The 19,283-nt window shown below is 33.4% G+C and overlaps 1 protein-coding gene across 2 annotated transcripts; it reads left to right on the forward strand.

Annotated features, from left to right (window-relative positions):
- The first annotated feature begins 1,973 nt into the window (after positions 1-1,973).
- On the forward strand, positions 1,974-18,070 carry LOC129757231 (chymotrypsin-like protease CTRL-1). 2 transcript variants are annotated; one of them, XM_055754382.1, is made up of 4 exons: positions 1,988-2,039; positions 2,216-2,366; positions 2,436-2,890; positions 17,185-18,070. In XM_055754382.1, exons 1-4 carry the CDS (start codon positions 2,020-2,022, stop codon positions 17,969-17,971), a joined length of 1,413 nt encoding a protein of 470 aa, XP_055610357.1. In that variant the 5' UTR covers positions 1,988-2,019; the 3' UTR covers positions 17,972-18,070. The 2 variants fall into 2 exon arrangements, with proteins under 2 accessions (XP_055610356.1, XP_055610357.1); XM_055754381.1 differs by having other exon boundaries at positions 1,974-2,366.
- Positions 18,071-19,283: the final 1,213 nt, after the last annotated feature.

Raw genomic sequence — 19,283 nt, forward strand, 5'->3', positions numbered from 1 at the left:
AATGACAAAAATGACAAAAATGACAAAAATGACAAAAATGACAAAAATGACAAAAATGACAAAAATGACAAAAATGACAAAAATGACAAAAATGACAAAAATGACAAAAATGACAAAAATGACAAAAATGACAAAAATGACAAAAATGACAAAAATGACAAAAATGACAAAAATGACAAAAATGACAAAAATGACAAAAATGACAAAAATGACAAAAATGACAAAAATGACAAAAATGACAAAAATGACAAAAATGACAAAAATGACAAAAATGACAAAATTGACAAAAATGACAAAAATGACAAAAATGACAAAAATGACAAAAATGACAAAAATGACAAAAATGACAAAAATGACAAAAATGACAAAAATGACAAAAATGACAAAAATGACAAAAATGACAAAAATGACAAAAATGACAAAAATGACAAAAATGACAAAAATGACAAAAATGACAAAAATGACAAAAATGACAAAAATGACAAAAATGACAAAAATGACAAAAATGACAAAAATGACAAAAATGACAAAAATGACAAAAATGACAAAAATGACAAAAATGACAAAAATGACAAAAATGACAAAAATGACAAAAATGACATAAATGACAAAAATGACAAAAATGACAAAAATGACAAAAATGACCAAAATGACAAAAAAATGACAAAAATGACAAAAATGACAAAAATGACAAAAATGACAAAAATGACAAAAATGACAAAAATGACAAAAATGACAAAAATGACAAAAATGACAAAAATGACAAAAATGACAAAAATGACAAAAATGACAAAAATGACAAAAATGACAAAAATGACAAAAATGACAAAAATGACAAAAATGACAAAAATGACAAAAATGACAAAAATGACAAAAATGACAAAAAAGGACAAAAATGACAAAAATGACAAAAATGACAAAAATGACAAAAATGACAAAAATAACAAAAATGACAAAAATGACAAAAATGACAAAAATGACAAAAATGACAAAAATGACAAAAATGACAAAAATGACAAAAATGACAAAAATGACAAAAATGACAAAAATGACAAAAATGACAGAAATGACAAAAATGACAAAAATGACAAAAATGACAAAAATGACAAAAATGACAAAAATTACAAAAATGACAAAAATGACAAAAATGACAAAAATGAAAAAAATGAGAAAAAATGACAAAAATGGCAAAAATGACAAAAATGACAAACTTTAATTTAACATCAAATTTTACTCACATCATGTATGTAGAATTTGAGCCTCAAATATGAATCTTCAACCAAAACCAAGACAAAGATTGTTTATTCTTAATGCGTCAAATTTTTATTCAAAAGAAAATTGGATTTTCTAATCTGATGAAAAATTGTATAAATGTTTCATTAAATACAGGAGAATTTCGTTAAATTTAAAAACAATTATTTTTTTTATTCATTTTGATTTTGTTTCATTTTGATTGAAGCAATTTAGATGCTTTTTAAGATGAAAAATTTGATCCCTTAGGATCGAATGAAGTTTGGAATCTTGAACCGGATATCGATCTTTTTCTTTATTTTTTAAAACTTCATGCTTTCTTGCATAATTTCTGATTTCGAACCACATCTTATTCATGACCCTGGATTTTTCAGTATCTCGCCCACAAATCATTTATACATATTATCGTCACAAAGTTTTGCTCATGTAAGCATTACTTTTTTTTGTTTATTTGTGACACTTTACGAACACTTTGGCATTCGTGTCAAATGTAAACATTACGTTTCTGAGTAGTTTCACTGAAAATTTCAAAAAAAAATCTAAATAAGAATAGATTTTTAGGAGTCAAATCATAATGTATAAGCAAAACAAGTTATAAATGAGAAAATCCAACTTCCAGGCACACCTAGGTACCCGAAAATGCTCTAAAAAGGCTTCAATTTAATTTGTGATCGATATTTCTGACAGTTTGGTAACGGTGCGATAAAATGTGATCCGTTCGTTTGTCATTGTTTGCAAACAGCTATTGGGAAACAAATCCTTCTCAAAATGTATTCGGCTCGTGGCAGGTGCCTTCATTTGCTCTAACGATTTTATTCGTGTTTTCGGTTTGGTGTTTTGGTGTTGGTTTTTATCGCAAGATTTTATCAAAAAATTTAAAAGCATAAACAATGCGATCCCTTAGCTATAACGTTTTGATTATATTTGTCGTAATCAATGCACTTTTTGGCTGTTTCGAGGCCAGATTTCTCCCATCGCCTTGCCCTGATACGTTCAGCTATCAGATTGATCCGAGAACCAATGCTGTTTACGGACTCATAGAGGTAAAAAATCTTCAGATGGGCAAAGTTGCCAAACTCATCGTTGATCTATCGATCGCCATGCATTTGCCTAAGGTACGTCGAATTTCTCCGTCATCTCTTAAATGTTCAAGAAATACTTTAAAACCAAGCTTCTCATTTCAGACGAATGTTGGATCGATCGCGCTGGTGAAGTCACGTGAGTCCACCTTCAACGATATCATCCAAGGTCTGCCGATCCAGTACCGGGTAAACTTTCCCGTTCAACATATTTTGCCGGCAGTGGTTTCGATTTCTCTGAACGGGCAAACCATCTGCAGCGGCTATCGAACGTCCCAGGGCCGAGTGATAACGACGATCAATCTCGAGCACACCCTGTACTCGCAGCTGCAGTCGCAGAAACTTTCCCAGGTTGCCGGAGAGTTTCTCTACCCGGATCTCGTGGCGGATGGTGGAGTCGAGATGGATCTATCGATGCCCTCGAAGTTTGCCCCGATACAGACCAGATTTGATGGCCCGAAAACGCTGCTGAGACCTCCGCTGTTCGCGACCTTCAAACCCTCGAGACCAGGGCTTGTTAGTCCCGTTCGAAGTACTGCCTCGCCACCGACTTCAAACTAGTGAGTATTCTTCTTCAAAATATCCAGGAATCAGAAATTCTACTGTTTCTGCTTTTCTAACAAAAAAAAAAAAAAACATATGTTTACACGTCAAAAAGATAAATTACAAACATAGCAAATATGATAAAGAAGACAACTCATATGTTATTATGTGTATAGCACTAATCCGAATAGCGACAGTTTTACTAGCGACACTTTTTACTAGCGAAATTTCTGTCATTTGCAATTTGTTATTCTTTTTTTCGGTCCAGTAGGCGATTTCAATATAGTACACAAACATTATTTATGTTATTTACTGTTCATTTTCCTTAGGCCATCAATCGCATGCTTCAGATCTACTAGGAAGCAATGCGTACTTATGATTTTTAACGTCGCGACGTATGGACGTATCGCTAGTAGGTAAAGCTGCTATGATTATTAGGGCTCATATTTTGGTTTTTATCTGCATGTATAATAATACAAAAAGCAATTTCCGTTTGTTTGCTGTGTTTGATTTCAAAAGGCTCAGCTTTCTTAAGACCTAGAGAGCAGAAATTTGGCATGGGTGCTCATTAGGACCAGAAATGATGAAATTTATTTTTAGATTTCGGATGAACTTTTTTTAAGGGGGTCGTCCATACAACACAAATAATGTTCTAGTGATATTGACGTTATAGAGTTCCTAAGATTGAGATAAAAATTACCTGTTCACTATTTTTGTAATATAGACGTTTTTGTACATTGGATTGGAACGGAAATTTGCGCATGTGGGCTTAAAGAGACGGCCACTTATATCTATGCAATGAAAAACGATTATTCTCAGTCACTGTTTTTGCGACAATTTTGTGAAAATGAAACAGGTAAATGTACGTATTGAAGAACGAGTCAAGGAAAGAAACAGTTACTTTGCTTTTTAGGGGGTGGGGTTTCAACTTTTTAACAAGAATACTCTTACTGTTAAGGTTTTTTTTTTATTCAGTGTAAGGAATATCGAGATTTTGTTTGTTTGAAAAACATCATTTCATTTTTTCACATTTTCATAGTTGCTAGCGAAACGAAGTTTGTACAGCAAATATTGAATAAAATGACGAAAATTTAAAAAAAAAAATGACATAAATTGAAAAGCTGAAACAGCATTAAAAAAGCTATCAAAATGAAAAACTATGAATATAATGAGTATAAAACAAAATGAAATCATAAAGAACAATAATGATTGACAATAATGAATTACAGAAAAATAAAAAAAATCGCCAGAGATGAAGAAAAAAACATGAAAAACAGACCAAAACGTTAACAATGATAAGCATAAAAGGCATTCACAAAGGCATAAACAAGTTAAAAAAAAAATATAAAATGATCAAAAGTGATAACAAGAGACAAAAATGGCGCAACAGAAAACAAAAAACAAAACAAACCAAACGATAAAAAAATGACGAAAAAGGCAAAAAGTAACTTAAAGATAAAAAAAATAACGAAATGTCAAAATTGGCTTAGTAGACATAAATGATAAAAATGGAAAGAATGATAAAAATGTTAAATATGACAAAAAATAAAAGATGAAAATGACAAAAAAAAAAGTAAAGACAAAAATTTAAAATGGTGGAAAAACAAATATGAAAAAAAACATTAGAATCAGAAAAACTACTTAAATTGAAAAATAACAAAAATTGCAATATGGTGGAAATGGTAAGAAAGAAATAGACACAGTTAAACGAAAAAAAATACAAACTAAAATGTTGAAACACACAATTTTGTAGAATATTTCAAATACATATTTCAACTAAGAAAGGAGATACTACATACTACAAAATATCCAAAATAATGACTTTTTTCAGTAAGTTATAACCTTAAGAGTTCGGACGAGTTCGTATAATTATTTGAGTGGGTTTTGTAGATCAAGTTATTGGCTTACCATTGATATATAAATTTAACATTAGTGTCGGATAGATTTTCTGCAAACTAGCAATCAATAATGCGCTTTTTCCTCTAGAAACACTTAAAATTCGACGAGAAAACCCTCAATTTTTCCTGGAAAAAGCTCATTTTTGATTGCTAGTTTGTAAAAAATCTATCCAAAACTAATGTTAAATTTATATATCAATGGGAAGCCAATAACTTGACCAACAAAACCCACTCAAAAAATTATACGAACTCGTCCGAACTCTTAAGGTTATAACTTACTGAAAAAAGGCATTATGTTACAGTGAGCGAAATAAGAATAGCACCACTATGTGTTTTGCTTGTAAAAATATGAATGATTGAAAATTACGAAAATGTTCTTCCACAGTTTGTTCTGAATTGCTTAACGGATAAATCAAGCATAAGTTTACTTTTTTTGAAAGTAGCAATTGGCGTTGAGGACCAAACATGTGAAAAAAGGGTGCGAAATAAGAATAGCACCACTTGAGTTTTTCAATAAAAACAAGATGATTTTTAAAAATTTACTGTGTAAAAGTGAATAATAAAGCTTCTACGAATTATTTGAATAGATAACTGCATTTTAATGGGTTTTCCAGAATTCCAAAGGGTTTCAAAGGTATTCAAAAGGGGTTTTAAGAGATGCTTTTCTAGCGTTAAGGAATTTGATATTTGAGCTGTAATTCTTTACCAAACTACTTACTTTCTTCATTTAAATGGCGTGAAATGATGAAACAAACATTCGGGATTAACTTTGAATCAGAAAAAAAATAGGTAGGAAATAAAAAACTTTTATTTTGTTAAGTAAACCACACTTTTTTCCAGTTTCAAGTCGTAGATGGCAGCACTATCTTGCAGTTAAAACCAAATTTAGTCTCGATATTGATTTTCCAGGTTTAGTTAGGCCCATATCCATCATTTTGAGGTATTTTCGCATCACAGCTTTGTGGAAGTTCACGCTGCAGAAAGCTTTTCCGGATTTGCAAAAGAATCACCAGCACAAAAATGTACAACCGCCAAAATTCCTGCTCATCTCAACTTCCGATTCAATTGCAAATAATACCAAGAATACTGTTAGCCGTCTGGTCCATCAAGTTCCATCGCAAAGTATAACTTTATTCTGATAACCGGTCCAAAAAAACCACTTTTAGTTACCTTTATGCAATTCTTATTTTTTTTTGGATTTAGTGATCTTAGAATTTCCGAAGCGTTCACAAGGTACATGTATTTATTTCTTGACCAAAATCATCCAGCACTCCTAGATTAATCCCGGATATTCGAAAATGGGCATGAATTTGGTTAAATGGCAAGATAGTGCTGCCATCTATGACTTAATACTTGAGAAATAGTGTTTGACTATTAAAAAACATTAGTATTTTTGAATTTCAACCTGCTTTTTGAATTTAAACTCAGCCCCAAATTTATGTTTCATCATTTTGCATCATACTATTGAATGTTAATGAAGAAATAAAGCAGTATGATAAAGTTTAATAGCTCAAATATCAAATTCCTTAAAGCTAAAGGAGGATCTCTTAAAACCCCCTTATAATACCTTTGAAAACCTTTGGAATTCTGGAAAACTCCTTAAAATGCAGTTATTTATTCAAATCATTCGTAGAAGCTTTATTATTCACTTTTAAACAGTAATTTTTTAAAAATAATCATGTTTTTATTGAAAAACTCAAGTGGTGCTATTCTTATTTCGCACCCCTTTTTCACATTTTTGGTCCTCAACGCCAATTGCTACTTCCAAAAAAAGTAAACTTATGCTTGATTTATCCGTTAAGCAATTCAGAACAAACCGTGGAAGAAAATTTTCGTAATTTTCAATCATTCATATTTTTACAAGCAAAACACATAGTGGTACTATTCTTAATATTCTTTATTTATAACATAACTTTGTCAAAAATCTAGCTATGTCAAAAAAATTACTGCAAAATGATGGCAGAAAAGCCATCTTGTAAGCATGATATAAGTTTTATAACAGTTGCTGTAAGTTTACGCTCTAGAATCATTGATAAAGGTATCTATTTTTAAGCGTTGTGACGTCACGAAAATTCTACTGATTTTAAATTTATGATTTACTGAAATTTCACATATTGTCAAAAATTGGAGGTCTCTTCAAACTTTTTGAGTGGAATTTAATGCAATTTTTAGATTGAAAATCGGTTTAGCAGGTTGTGAGTTGCACCCGGGTAAAGAATGCGTTGTGACGTCACGAAAATGTATTTCCTTTTTTTTCGAAAACGTTCAAGACATTTTACTTCAACACTATGATAGTATTTCTTCTATTCAAGTTCAACACAACAATGTGCTTCAATAAACGAATTATTTTATCAGGTTTTAAAAAAAAAATTTTTTTTTGCATTAACTTAGTTGTTTTTAAACATTTCTAATAAAACATATAAAACAGCGCTTAAAAACGCTTGATTCAAGAATAAACAAACTATCAAACAAATGAAAATCTCATCGATTTTGAAAAACATTATTTGTGAATCATAAAACAGGTAGTGATCTGTGATTTGAATAAAAATCTTGCAAAAGATCAAGTTCTTCATATATCTATGTTAGAATAAAAATCACCACTAGTAGCTCCTATTTCTTTCTGGCATTATGTTCAAACAAAATAAGTTCCATGAAATAAATGTAATGAGATTCAAAAAATCTTTTAACATGGTAAACTTTAAAGATTAACTTTTTTATTAAAAAACTAATAGATTTTCATAGAAAATTGATTAATAAAATCAATTAAATTATTTTAATAGAAAACTGCCCTTAATGAAATGTCTACCTCAAAGAATGTCACTAGAAAATCCAAATTGAACCCCATGTTCACATAAAATCTCACAAAAGAGACTTTGAACTGAATTACAAAATTAAATAAATTGAAATATGTACTAGCACATGGTCTCATGCAAAATTTGGGTCAGATTATTCTAAGGGAAGGGGTTGCGCAACGCACCTGAAGTTTGTATGGAATTATGAAGATTTTGTTCGGCATATAATATTCGGATAAAAAAAACCGTTTTTCGTCAATAATTTAGGTCTTTATCAACCAATTTTTCTTTCAATTTGAGTATTTTAAAGCTTTGATTATGACAAAGTTTTGTGAATGACTATAATTAAAACAAATCAGCCGATAGGGACTTCAGAAATGGGTGCATTACTTGGTTTGAATGTCCTTCCAAACCCAATTTCTCATAATTCCATACAAATTTTAGGCTCATTGTGCCCTTTATTTCCGTGGGCCAATCCCCAAATTTGGCACTGGACTTTGTGTTAGGCCTAGGATCTATTTAAGCTTGCAACTTAAATGATTTTCATTAGATGGCTGATTTAGGCACTCTAGTGTCGATTAACTATCTTTGAAAAGATCGAAGGCTTTGAATTTATCATTTATTTTCCTTTCCTTTGCAATTAAAGATTAAAAAGATTCAGAAACACATTTCAACGCTTTTACGAATAAATATTTCCTAGTTTTAGTTTTGTCTTAAATAATATTCACATGATCGCACAAAAAAACTTCGAATAAAATTGATGTGAGCAGTGTTGCAAACCTTATCTGCTTATATGGGCCTTTGAGATTTAATTCCTTTTAATTTTTGGGAATAGATGGATCGATTTCATCACCAAATCACATTATTTATTAAGTTTTTAAGCATTTTAAGTAAATTAAGCATTCATTTTAAGATTGTTCTTTGATTTATTTCATGTAGCTAACCATAAAATTTCGTGACGTCACAACGCTTTGCAAAACCCTGCTTTAAAAAAATGGTGCGTTGTGACGTCACGAAACTGAATCGCTCTAAAATAAATTGAAATCCAAATTTGAAAAAATCAAAAACAGCGATTTGTTGGTTGTAATGAATCGATACTTTCCTGAAATTTTCATAAAATTTGATCAAATAGAAGAGCAGAAAATTGCGGCGTTGTAAAAAAAACTGAAAAGTGGGAAAAGAGGCGCGTTGTGACGTCACGATTCCTTTGGCTTATATTTTGTTAAATATTTTGTCTATACAAATAATTTTGGTTTCAAATTGTAGAGAATTAAATTTTGACCTTATAATGTACAATTTTTAACAATGTGCGATATGACCTGTAAAACTTACATACAATATACCAAAAAATTGTTTTGCAAACGTTGTGACGTCACGCTGGAATGGGTCATGTATATATAAAAATGAATGTTTGTCTGTCTGTTCCTTATAGACTCGGAAATCACAGATCATCTTAAAATTTGGCATATGACCGTTTTCAGGACCGGGGATGGTTTCTATAAAAGTTTTAAAACCCCCCGACTTAAGGGAGAGGGGGAGGGGGGGGGGGGGGTTCTGATACAAAATTATCATATTATAAGGCACAACTTATTCAATTTTCAAGCAATATCCATCAAATTTTCTACAAAACAAATTGAACACCATAAAATGATTTATTGTATTGTTGAACATGTTTCGACACATTCAAATGATTTGTTATATGAAACCCGCTTGACATTTTTGAAGTAGGGGGGGAGGGGGGGGGGGTCCCATGTAAAATTCATATAAAACGTGAAAGAACTCGAACAATTTTTTAATTATTTTGATCAAATTTGACACGCATCCAAGTTTTAAATTTATTTAAATTCTTGTGAACGGGGGCTCCCATACAAAATGAACAAAAATATGACAAAACTCGAATTATTTTCAAGAGACCGTTGCTCATAAAAGTTTATACATGATGAGATAATTGATTGAATATTCAAAAACGGTTTGGTTTTGGCTCCCATATAAAAATACCGTAAATTATATCGATACCCGAAAAGTTATAAGATATTTGCATAAAACTTGCTACTTAATTAAATTTGACGTAATGACATGATTTTTCACAATGATTAACAAGTCATGATATAATTTGACAAATTATTGTACTATAAGAGCACTTCTTTCTAATAAAAAGGGAGGAGGACAACCTCCTATACAACTATGAAGTAATATATGACAAAACTAGAACAAATTTCATATGGATCCGATCAAATCCAATACACATGCGAGTCTTGATGTAATGAAATGATTTACCAATTTCAAATTCTCTTCCAACTTTTGTGGATGCTTCCATACATAACCAATAATGTACACACTAAGATTGCATTTATCCCGCTCGAGACCATGATTCTCCGTATCACAGGAACACTGCTCAATTTAAACGAAGTTCGAATGAGAACTCACCCGAATCGCGGGACGTCTCATCTCTTCTGAAATCCGAGACAAATTTGCTACGAGAGCACAGGAACTCTGACCAACCCCGTGAACTCAGGACAGTGTTCTCCTGAATCGCTGTAGACACATTTCTTGTCAAATTTCCCATCTCTTTCTATCTTGTTTAAAAAAAAACAATCGGATTTCTGTTTCTTTCTCACCAGTGCACAAAATAAAAACCCGCCAAAGGGTTCAGTTTGCCATTTTTCCTTGCGGTATCTGTTCGTTGCTGTTAATCAGAAATAGTGGACTCAAAGTGAAAATTTTCGTTGACTGCATGGTTGGGTCGGCATATTCGGGTGCAAGATTTTTCAACGCGTTTGCTGGCATGGACCGAATAAGGATAAGGCGCATCGGTAAGTTTCGATGTCAGGCGGCGTTTTACTTAAAGTAATAGAAATCTTTTCTTTTTGTTTTTCAGATTGACAGTCTTGTCTGTATTATAGTGAAAATACCACCTTACAAAATAGGACAAATGAAAAAAAAAATGGTAAAATGTGAGAAATAAATTTAAATACTTTAAACAATCATTGTGTTTTTTTTTTGTTTTCGTGGGGAAAATAAAAAATTTAGAACCAGGGGAAAACGAAAGCTAATTTCACTACAAACCACAGGAGGAACACGTTTCGAGCCCGTAGGAACATTTCAAATCTCCTGCAAATTACAGGAGAAAACCGTTTCGATCCTACAGGCGAGTTTGACAGTTGTTTTCCTGAGCGGTTTTTCTGTCCTGAAGTCGTCCTGTAATTTCAGCTGTTGAAAATGCAGGACGAAATCGTTCCGATCACAGGAGAAAAGATTAAGTTTGTAAGACTTTTCATAAATTGTCAAAATTTCAAGTGGTTTGCACCAAGTTGGTCGTGGTTTTTATTGATAGATATTGATTAAATATTTTTTTCTGTGTTCTAACATATTATCTACTTCAACAATCTCTAAGTAACTTCACTTTGTTTGGTGTACAAGTCAGATTTGATAACGAGATGATTCAATTGAGAAAAAAAATTATTCCCACTTTCACCTAGGGTGATTTGCCAATCGTTGTCCCCTAACCCATTGTTGCACAGCATGACTTAAATTGTCAATATTTCAGCTGTTTTTTCAACATTTCTTCAAAAATAATTCTGAATCATGCACACTTAATCTTTTCTCCTGTGATCGGAACGATTTCGTCCTGTATTTTCAACAGCTGAAATTACAGGACGACTTCAGGACAGAAAAACCGCTCAGGAAAACAACTGTCAAACTCGCCTGTAGGATCGAAACGGTTTTCTCCTGTAATTTGCAGGAGATTTGAAATGTTCCTACGGGCTCGAAACGTGTTCCTCCTGTGGTTTGTAGTGAAATTAGCTTTCGTTTTCCCCTGGTTCTAAATTTTTTATTTTCCCCATGAAAACAAAAAAAAAACACAATGATTGTTTAAAGTATTTAAATTTATTTCTCACATTTTACCATTTTTTTTTTTCATTTGTCCTATTTTGTAAGGTGGTATTTTCACTATAATACAGACAAGACTGTCAATCTGAAAAACAAAAAGAAAAGATTTCTATTACTTTAAGTAAAACGCCGCCTGACATCGAAACTTAGCGATGCGCCTTATCCTTATCCGGCCCATGCCAGCAAACGCGTTGAAAAATCTTGCACCCGAATATGCCGACCCAACCATGCAGTCAACGAAAATTTTCACTTTGAGTCCACTATTTCTGATTAACAGCAACGAACAGATACCGCAAGGAAAAATGGCAAACTGAACCCTTTGGCGGGTTTTTATTTTGTGCACTGGTGAGAAAGAAACAGAAATCCGATTGTTTTTTTTAAACAAGATAGAAAGAGATGGGAAATTTGACAAGAAATGTGTCTACAGCGATTCAGGAGAACACTGTCCTGAGTTCACGGGGTTGGTCAGAGTTCCTGTGCTCTCGTAGCAAATTTGTCTCGGATTTCAGAAGAGATGAGACGTCCCGCGATTCGGGTGAGTTCTCATTCGAACTTCGTTTAAATTGAGCAGTGTTCCTGTGATACGGAGAATCATGGTCTCGAGCGGGATAAATGCAATCTTAGTGTGTGTAATTCGGAATGTTTTCTGATGAAATGAGGCTTTTGTGATATTTTCTGCTGGTAAGTGTGTATCCTACGACAGTTTTAATTTTTCTTGTTTTTTTCGCGCGGTTTTTGTGCTCATTGTTAACAAAAACCTTAGCATTCCTTCTACGGCAAATAAGATTTTACGTCAGAACAAAACATTTTTCGTATCAGTTTTCTATACGAAACGTTTGTTAGACAATTTTAACACCATGATTTTGGAAAAAAAATTATGATCCATACTTAACCAGAAAATATGTTGGATCGTGCAACAATTGGTCCGCTCAATCTCCTCCTGCCCCACTGTTGTACATAATTCCGTTGCAAAATTTGTTTGGAAATTTCAAAATTATAAATTCGTATACCTCCAATAACTTTGTTTGGATGTTTTTACAGCTAAAAATAGCAATAAAAGTTTTTGAAACGATTGATTAAATCCTGAATTATAGCAACGTGTTTTGAATTAGTAAGGAGGCTTGTACGGAAAAATCCAAATTTTCATTCAAAAACCATCAGAGATGTACTGAAAGTTCAAAAAACATAATTTTGTATTTTTAAAATATTTCTTGGTTCTTGAAATACATTGCATGTGAACAAAAACTAAACCTTACTTGTACCCCAGAAATGATAATCGTTGCCATACAAAAAATTGAAAATAGGTAAATGTTTTTTAATTTTAGTGTTTTGCCAGCTAATTTGAAAGCTGGTTAACCGGATGAAAATAAGAATCGCATTATACTGCTTTGCATAGCCAATAAGTGTAATGATTTAAAACTTTCGCAAAAACATGTCGTGAAATTATTGAAAGCTTCAGAAAGCAAATCCTGCAATTTTTCAATACTTTTCAATAGATTACGATTTTTTATTGCGAAATGGTTATAACTTTTTTCATGAAATAATTAGCTCCTTCTCATGCTGGCAAACAATTAATCTTAAGAATGGGCAAAATCAAGAATTTAAAACAAAATTCATTTCAAACTTATTTGAATTTCTTGTATATGCGAAAAGTTCTTCTTGCATACAAATTGTCATACAAAATTGAACTCGTTCATTGACTACATGAAACTAAAACAACTCGAATTGTCTATTGGTATGACATGTTTTTTTCTGAATAAGTGGATATTTACGTTTAACTAGTAATTTTTGTAAATTCTGGGTTTAATTAATTATTTTCCACTCAGAATTATCACATTTTTTTGCACTCAATGTTGATTTTTAATATTTAATTCAATAATTCAATGACACTTTATATATCCATAAGTTTATTTTTTCTACCGTCAAATCTTAAAAATGAAGTTTTGAAATTATTAAACTCGTTGAAAAAACTTATGTATGTATGAAAGTCGGGCAATTGCATTGTCAGAAAAGTGTCAAAGTCAACTCAACTACATTGGCTTTGAGAGATTACCTTTTTATCAGAATTATTTAAAAATCCTTTATCCCGACCATCCACTCAACATTTTATGCAAAGAATCTAAAAGCTGTTCTGAAAAAATCTGTTTCTCTAATTTCGTGACGACAAATCTAAAAAAAAAATATTCCATGTCAACAACGATCCCCTTGATATTGATATTAATATTGTCAGAATATTGTACAGGAGGAAAACTACGACCCTTATTAATCCCAAAAACTAGAAGTCGAAGGTCGGAAGATCCGAAATATTATTTATCTGACGTGCAATTTTCTCAGGAATTCGAATCTGCCGTCGAGTTGCCGTCACTGGAGACATCTATGTCAAGCTTTATTTGACCCTTATCATCCAGAAAAATAAACAGTCATAGCTTTGTGAAACTTAATTTGACCCAAAACAGTTTTTCAGACTGAAAACTCTTGGGAAGTATTTCATGTGATGTGATTGTTTCCTCAAGATTGATGAAATGCAATAGAGGTTACATTAATTACAAATAAACCCACTTATATGAAAAAGATATTCAAATCAATTAATCAATTAAAAATTCTTATACAAAATTGTATATCATGAGCATAAATCAGTCAAACGATCGGAAATTTTGGGCGTGGTTGTGTCCATTTTCAAGTTTTAGATTGAGATTCATTATGTATTCGATCGACTTCCAAGTGAGTCCTGAAACATTTGTTTTATATAATCGCATCTTCTTCATAGAGGTAAAAGGGGGCAAAACAGATCACGTTCTCTAATCTTTTCACCTGTTAATAGCTACTGTTAAATACCTTTCACTTCATTCTATGGGATTTTAAAGACATAAAATTTTATGTTGAAAGGACACATAAAGAAAAAGGCTCAACACTGGGCAAATTAGGTTAAATAACACTCCACTCATATGGCTTCGGGTAAATTAAGAGGTGGATTTGAGTTTCTGAGAAAACACGGGTGATAAATGCTATTCCAGACACTCAAACCGGCGGCTTTGTGTTTTTTTGGGGCCGAATTGGAATTTGAAAGTGCATTGAACGGTTTATATGGAAGACCCCCCCCCCCCCCCCTCCTTCATAGGGGGCCGTCTAAAATTTAGATTGCATTTGAACTAGAAGTTCTCATAATAAGCTTCCGTAATAAATATCAGCCTATTCGATCTCATATTGATTGATTTTTTAAATGTGCAACCATTGGAAAAAATCGGACAACATTATACACGACACAAAATTTGCCTGTGCAACTATTGGGCACAGACAAGCTGTTTTAAATGATTTTTTAAATTTTCATGTCACTTTTTTCAAACACTTGAACTTTTGGATCTTGTTGACCAAGCCTGTATGAGTGCAATCGACAAAAAAAAATCGAGTGAATTTGGTTGATATGACTAAAATACAGAATAAACACCAAAATCATGTGCTTAGCTGTGCAACAATTGGCAAATCACCCTTCTTCTAATTTATTTTAAAGGACGGGAGACTGATCAGAAAAAAAATAAAAAAAGACATCGGAAACAAAAATGAAAAAAAAATTGTAGTAGGTTTTAGCTTAGCTTAGCTTAGCTTAGCTTGTTTGACTACTCATATCCACCTTAAATCATTGAACTCGAAATGCTATTTGATTGTTTCATAGGATTTTTATAAATTCATGCGCATTTCGAATTCCATGATCGCTGGCGTGGCTAAGCAGAACAAGTTCCACGTCGCCAATGGTTGCTATTCCGTGATTAATCGAGGCCATCAATTTTGCACAAAGTCCAAAAGAATGGTGCTTGGGATTAGCAGTTCATTCTCAATGTACAAAACTCACGCTCTCCGTTTTTTAAATGATTAATAACGGCGCCGGCCACGTCCTAGTAGTCAATGGGGGAAAAGGAATGAATGTTAGTTTGATACTCTTTAGGTTCAACTAGCAACTTCATGCTCCTGCATACTCCAAAAATAATTTTGAAATAGTCAGAACCAGACATAAGTAAGTATCACCAACTATGGAAACCGTCTGTACGTCTGCGAATCTATATTCAAGTATCAAAGGAAGGGGTTGTGTTAGTTAGAAAAAGGTAAAGATCAGGATCCATTTTGGTTAATGGTGCGATCGTATTTTCCTACACCTTCTATGCTCCTAGACATTTCATAAGGAAACTCCTACTTCTACGAGGCATTCGATAAAAGTTAAATAAATATATATTGAGTTAAGTATTGAAAGAAAATTATTACCATCCACATTTCATCCCTATCAAACTAGCTTTTTTCCCTAACAGTGATCCCTGTTAAATCAAAGAATTATCAAAAGGCTTTTATGGTTGAAAAAAAAAACAATATTTTGAACTGAATGTATTTTTCATGGTATGCCGACAAAAACTTCTCAAACTATTTTTCGTGATTAATACCATTTTGAAAATTTTTCAATTCTTTCTTCTCTTTGCCTCTTTTTGAGCTTCATTGCATGTACAAAATAATGTTCAATTTTTTGTTCATTTTTTTAAAAATAAAAAGTAGTTTTGCATCATGAATCAACTTAGAGAAACCTTATTTTGAAAACTTTAATTTGATACTGAGGTATCAACAATGTTAGTTTAAAATAAAATCGGGAAATCTTTAAGATACACTTAATTTAAATACGAATGTTGCATTGTTTCCAAAATAAAACTGAAAATTAAACAGCAATAAAAACAAAAGTGAAAAATGGAACGGGCTCACCAAAAATGTTATAAAAGATGCTAATTGTTGATCTGTCCTGAATTGTCCTCCTGGAAACACTGGTCCTTAAATCCACGAAGGAGTCCACTTTTTGAAGCTCCGAAGGTGATGGTGGTCACTGAACTGGTTCCATCCGTCTAGATTAACCTATCACTTGATCAATTTCAATCTTCCGGATTTTAAAATTTGTTAACACTTTTTCAGTTAAGCTTAGCAGGCCACAAAAAAAATCACTCCCACCGGGCGCTGGAATTTGAGTTTTTTTTTTCTCTCCTACCACATGTTTCTTTCTGTCACAAAACGCACAATCAGGGAACTTTTCAATAATAAGTGGAAAGTTTCCCTTTTTATCACTATTTGAAAAGAAATTCAACTGGATCCGCGATTCAAATCGACTGAAATTCGTATAATTTTCACAATTGCAGAACGTGCATTTTCTTCTCAGATCTACACCTGTACTGTTTCTTTATTAATTGTGACGATTTTCGAAAAAAAAATTGTAGTAGGTTTTAAGAGAAATACTCAAAGATTCAGAACAATCTAAGAAAATAGCAATGACAAATCTTGAAGGTCAATTCTTGAATTCTCACAACAAAATGATTGATTTCTAAATTATATGAATTAAAGTTCAATGACTTTTTTCATCAAATGAAATTCATAAACTCATATCTATACTGAGAAATCTTCTTTTTTGTGGAAATTCAAGAAATATGAAATTTAAGATTGAAAACAGAACTCAAGAAACAAAGCCAAATATTCAGATTTGAATATGAAACGAAAAAAAAACTTCAAAATCAAATTTACTTTTAAGGAACAAATATTATTTGGAAGGTGTTGCAAAGCACACCGGTTCAGCTAGTTCGTCTAGAAAATTTTTTTAATCTTAAGATGTCCCTACTAAAAAGGACATCACCTTTCACCGATAAGGCCGATAAAATTAAGAACAAAACATAAATAACAGTGATTAATGTCTTCGAAAATTTTAATTTTCAGCGCATGTGGTAAGCCGTCGAGTTCCTTCGCCCAGCGGCTGACCATCAATGGCGAGCTGGTTGACAAGGGACAGTTCCCGTGGAACGTTCCGCTATTCGATCGGGACCATCCGCACAGTCCCAAGTTTGTCTGCGGCAGCACGATCATCACCCGGCGGCATTTGATCACGGCTGCGCACTGTGTGTTCGATATTGACGATTTCATCCGGCCAGAACGGATTCTGGCGATACCGGGAATGTACAACATCGACAACTTCTTCGAGGAGAACGCCAAACTGGCCGACGTCGAAGCAATCATAGCGCACGACGAGTATGTCCCCGATGACGATCTGAACGATGCGGACGTGGCCGTGCTGAGGTTGGTGGACCCCTTGGAGTACTCGGACTATATCATTCCGATCTGTCCGTGGCAGGGTGAGAACGATCTCAACAAAATCGTCGGCCAAGAGGGGTATGTGGCTGGCTGGGGATTGGTCGATACGGGAAGTACCTCGGTTCCGACCTACATCCGTACGACGATCGTTGACCGCAGACAGTGCAACTTGAATCTGCTGCGAATGTATCCACGCAACGCGAGGCTTTTCTGTGCCGACGGTCGTGGATCGGCTCCGTGTAATGGAGATTCCGGCAGTGGATTGGTGCTGAAACGAGGAAATCAATACTTCCTGCGGGGTGTGGTATCGAAGGGTCTGATCGATCCTAACACGCTGAAATGTGACGCCAGCAAGTTCGCCATCTACACCGACATAGCTCTGTTTCGGTTCTGGCTCAAGAAGGTTACACGGTAGCCTTTTTGAGGGGAGGCCACAGAGCCGCTCAGGCGCCTACATAATTTTATGCATTTTACAGCGTTTCAGCGAAATTTTTAAAACTGAGTAATAAATTGTTGCAGGACCAGAAAAAAACTGTGTATTAATGTCTTAAATTTAAGAAAAATAGAGAAGACGAAAAAAGATGAAAGAGTATCAAGGCCGACATACATTACACAAATGGCGTGTGCAAATTTGATGATTCTACGATGACTGTTTGATTCTATGCTCGCTCATACGCAATACAAACAAATTTCGCACGAACACAAACGATCGCAGGTGAAAACAGCAACTAAAACAGAAAAAAAGCACTTCCACCCCGGCTGGGGCTGAGTAAATGGCCTGAAATTTGAACAGACAGTACCTTACACCATGCCACAGAGGTTGTTTGTACAAAAAAATTTCAATCCGTATGCGTTCAAACAGTTCCATACACGATGTAAATCGTATTCAGAGCACAGCGACAGGGTTTCGTCGAATTCCATGGCATTTGTACAAATTTAATTTATTTTACTTATTTGGTGTATATAGGGTAAATTGTAACGGACACTCTAAACTAGTTTCAATGAAAGTTTCACAAATTTTTATTTTTAACCGTGTATTGAAAGTTTTACACAAGAGAATGTGTTGCTTTTTCGAATTGCTTTTACAATACTAATAGCTGAGAAAAATAAAGTCTGTTTCAAATAGAATCTGGTCGGATAAAATTGATCATTTCTTCGCAAAGAAATAACGTACAACAAAAGTAAAAATGTAATTTTGTAGAGTTATGCAATTTATGTAATTGCACTTTAAGGAAAAAAAATACATCAAAATCATTCGTCAGCTTTTCGGATGAATTTTCGAACTTTTTTTGTGATACCACTCATCATTTTCTGCACAGTACTGCTGGTAACCTCATTCGCCATCTTGTTCCACCACTTTTCCATTTGAGCTGGTTTTTTCATGGTTCTGCCACATTTCTTCAGTTTGCCCTTAACTATTGCCCAATATTTCTCGATGGGACGAAAATCCGGACTGTTTGGTGGATTGATACTTTTTTCAACAAAATCGATCTTGTTCTCCTTATATCACTTAACGACATCCCGGCTGTAGTGGCAGCTTGCCAGGTCCGGCCAGAACTTCACTGGACCTTTGTGGGACCGAATGAATGGCAAACATCTCTTCTGGAGACATTCCATTTCCAACATTTCCATTCATTGTGTCCCCAGTGATGAAAATCTCAGTCTTCTTCCCACAACTACAGATCCCTTGCCAAATCATCAACTTACGAACAAATTTATCTGCGAAA

This window comes from Uranotaenia lowii, chromosome 3 (assembly GCF_029784155.1).
Source record: "Uranotaenia lowii strain MFRU-FL chromosome 3, ASM2978415v1, whole genome shotgun sequence".
NCBI classification, from domain to species: domain Eukaryota; kingdom Metazoa; phylum Arthropoda; class Insecta; order Diptera; family Culicidae; genus Uranotaenia; species Uranotaenia lowii.

Coding starts and splice junctions, on each gene's coding strand:
- LOC129757231 (XM_055754381.1), top strand. CDS start 2,142: ATGCGATCCCTTAGCTATAACGTTTTGATTATATTTGTCGTAATCAAT. Junction 2,367..2,435: donor TCGCCATGCATTTGCCTAAG/GTACGTCGAATT, acceptor TTCTCATTTCAG/ACGAATGTTGGATCGATCGC. Junction 2,891..17,184: donor TCGCCACCGACTTCAAACTA/GTGAGTATTCTT, acceptor TTTAATTTTCAG/CGCATGTGGTAAGCCGTCGA.